This window comes from Aplysia californica, unplaced genomic scaffold (assembly GCF_000002075.1).
Source record: "Aplysia californica isolate F4 #8 unplaced genomic scaffold, AplCal3.0 scaffold00099, whole genome shotgun sequence".
In the NCBI taxonomy this organism is placed as follows: Eukaryota; Metazoa; Mollusca; class Gastropoda; order Aplysiida; family Aplysiidae; genus Aplysia; species Aplysia californica.
In genome coordinates, this window is record NW_004797369.1 from 1,513,306 (window position 1) to 1,514,778 (window position 1,473).

The 1,473-nt window shown below is 39.3% G+C and overlaps 1 protein-coding gene across 1 annotated transcript in view; it reads right to left on the reverse strand.

Moving 5' to 3' along the window:
- Positions 1 to 288, reverse strand: part of LOC106011383 (sarcoplasmic reticulum histidine-rich calcium-binding protein) — a gene marked incomplete at its 5' end in the record, with an annotated part of 15,904 nt that extends 15,616 nt beyond the window's left edge. Inside the window, 1 exon segment of the mRNA XM_013080778.1 lies at positions 102 to 288. Coding sequence (XP_012936232.1) covers positions 102 to 288 — 187 coding nt within the window.
- Positions 289 to 1,473: the final 1,185 nt, after the last annotated feature.

Genomic DNA, 1,473 nt, shown 5'->3' on the forward strand with positions numbered 1-1,473 from the left:
CTCTCTCTCTCTCTCTATCTATCTATCTATCTATCTCTCTCTATCTATCTATCTCTCTCTATCTATCTCTCTCCATCCCTTTCCACAAGCACACCCACTCACCTTATCTTCCTGTTCCTCCCCGTGATCATGTACGCCATCTTCCCCGTGCACAATGCGCTCTAGGTCACCAGTTCCCGCCTGCTCATCGGGACGTGCATCCTCGCCATGTACGTGATGACCTCCGTGGACGATACTCTCAATGTCCCCAGGACCAAATTGCTCGTTCTTCATGAATTCTGCAGCTGTTAGGACGATGAAGTCAACAAAACTTGAGTTATAGATAGTGTTATACTCCAACTGTGTAGATATCTATATGGTCTCTTCAAATTTTTTCTACAGGTGAAAAAAATAAACAGCCAAGAGGATGGAGAATCTTTGAAACTCCTCGAATAAACCACGTTTGGGAAGGAACGCATCATTAGGGGATAATCAAAGTCATCTGCACCTTTTCTCAGAAGCATAGCAACTGGAGTTAACGAAGCACACTCGTTGATGTTTAGAGGAATGGGTTCGTAAAAATGACAAATTACGTCCAACATGTAGACGTCAATCCGAGTGGTGAAGTTGATTACGAATATGACACACGTTTGAGATCAAATCTGATGGCGATTATGGTTTTTCTTTCCTTCTTTTGAAAACAAAAAAATCCCCTTCTCAGTATGTTCTCCCAGCAGGTTCAACGTATCTGATTTTCAGAATTAATAAGGTTTTTAATTCAGTTGCTGGCAAACGCCATATCCTCTCAAGTCAAAGGCCCTCTCCCTGTTTTTGTCGCAGCTTGTTCAGTTGAAAATTTAAAAAAAACGGCAGCATTTTCTTCATTTTAAAAAAAACATGATTCTTAACTTACAAGTGTGCACTGCTCGCCAAAATGTCAAGAAAAAATGAAGGTTTGATACAAAGACAGCTGTAGTGCAAGTGGAAAGATATCCGTTATAAATAGAGGAAACAAAAAAACAAAAAAAACACCTAGACATCTCACAAAGAACAGACATGTTTTATTTACTTGGCCTTTTCTAGGTTACTAGGTCAGGAAGGTCTCCAAAATTAGCCTGACAGTGTAGTATTGCATCTGCCATCGGTTAAAATGTACTCTGCCCAAAAAAAAATTTTTTTTTTAAATTTCAGTTTCTTAATCTGTGACAACAGTTGTTTATGCTTAAAAAATATTATGTCGATATTCAAATTATAATTTAATATTTTACCCCCCGGGGCGGTGCTTCTGACTGAAGTGTCTTTAGGCCATTCCTAAAGGAGGTATATTAACATGTTCTTATGTACAGTAGAATTGTAAATGGGCTGATTCACCAATGTCATGCTCATAACTGTGCCTGAACGGCAACGGGGAACTGCTGCTTTTTGTTTCCCAATCCTCAATATCGTCATTTTTCCTCTACTTCTTATTCATGTTTGTCACACTCTTGTGACCCG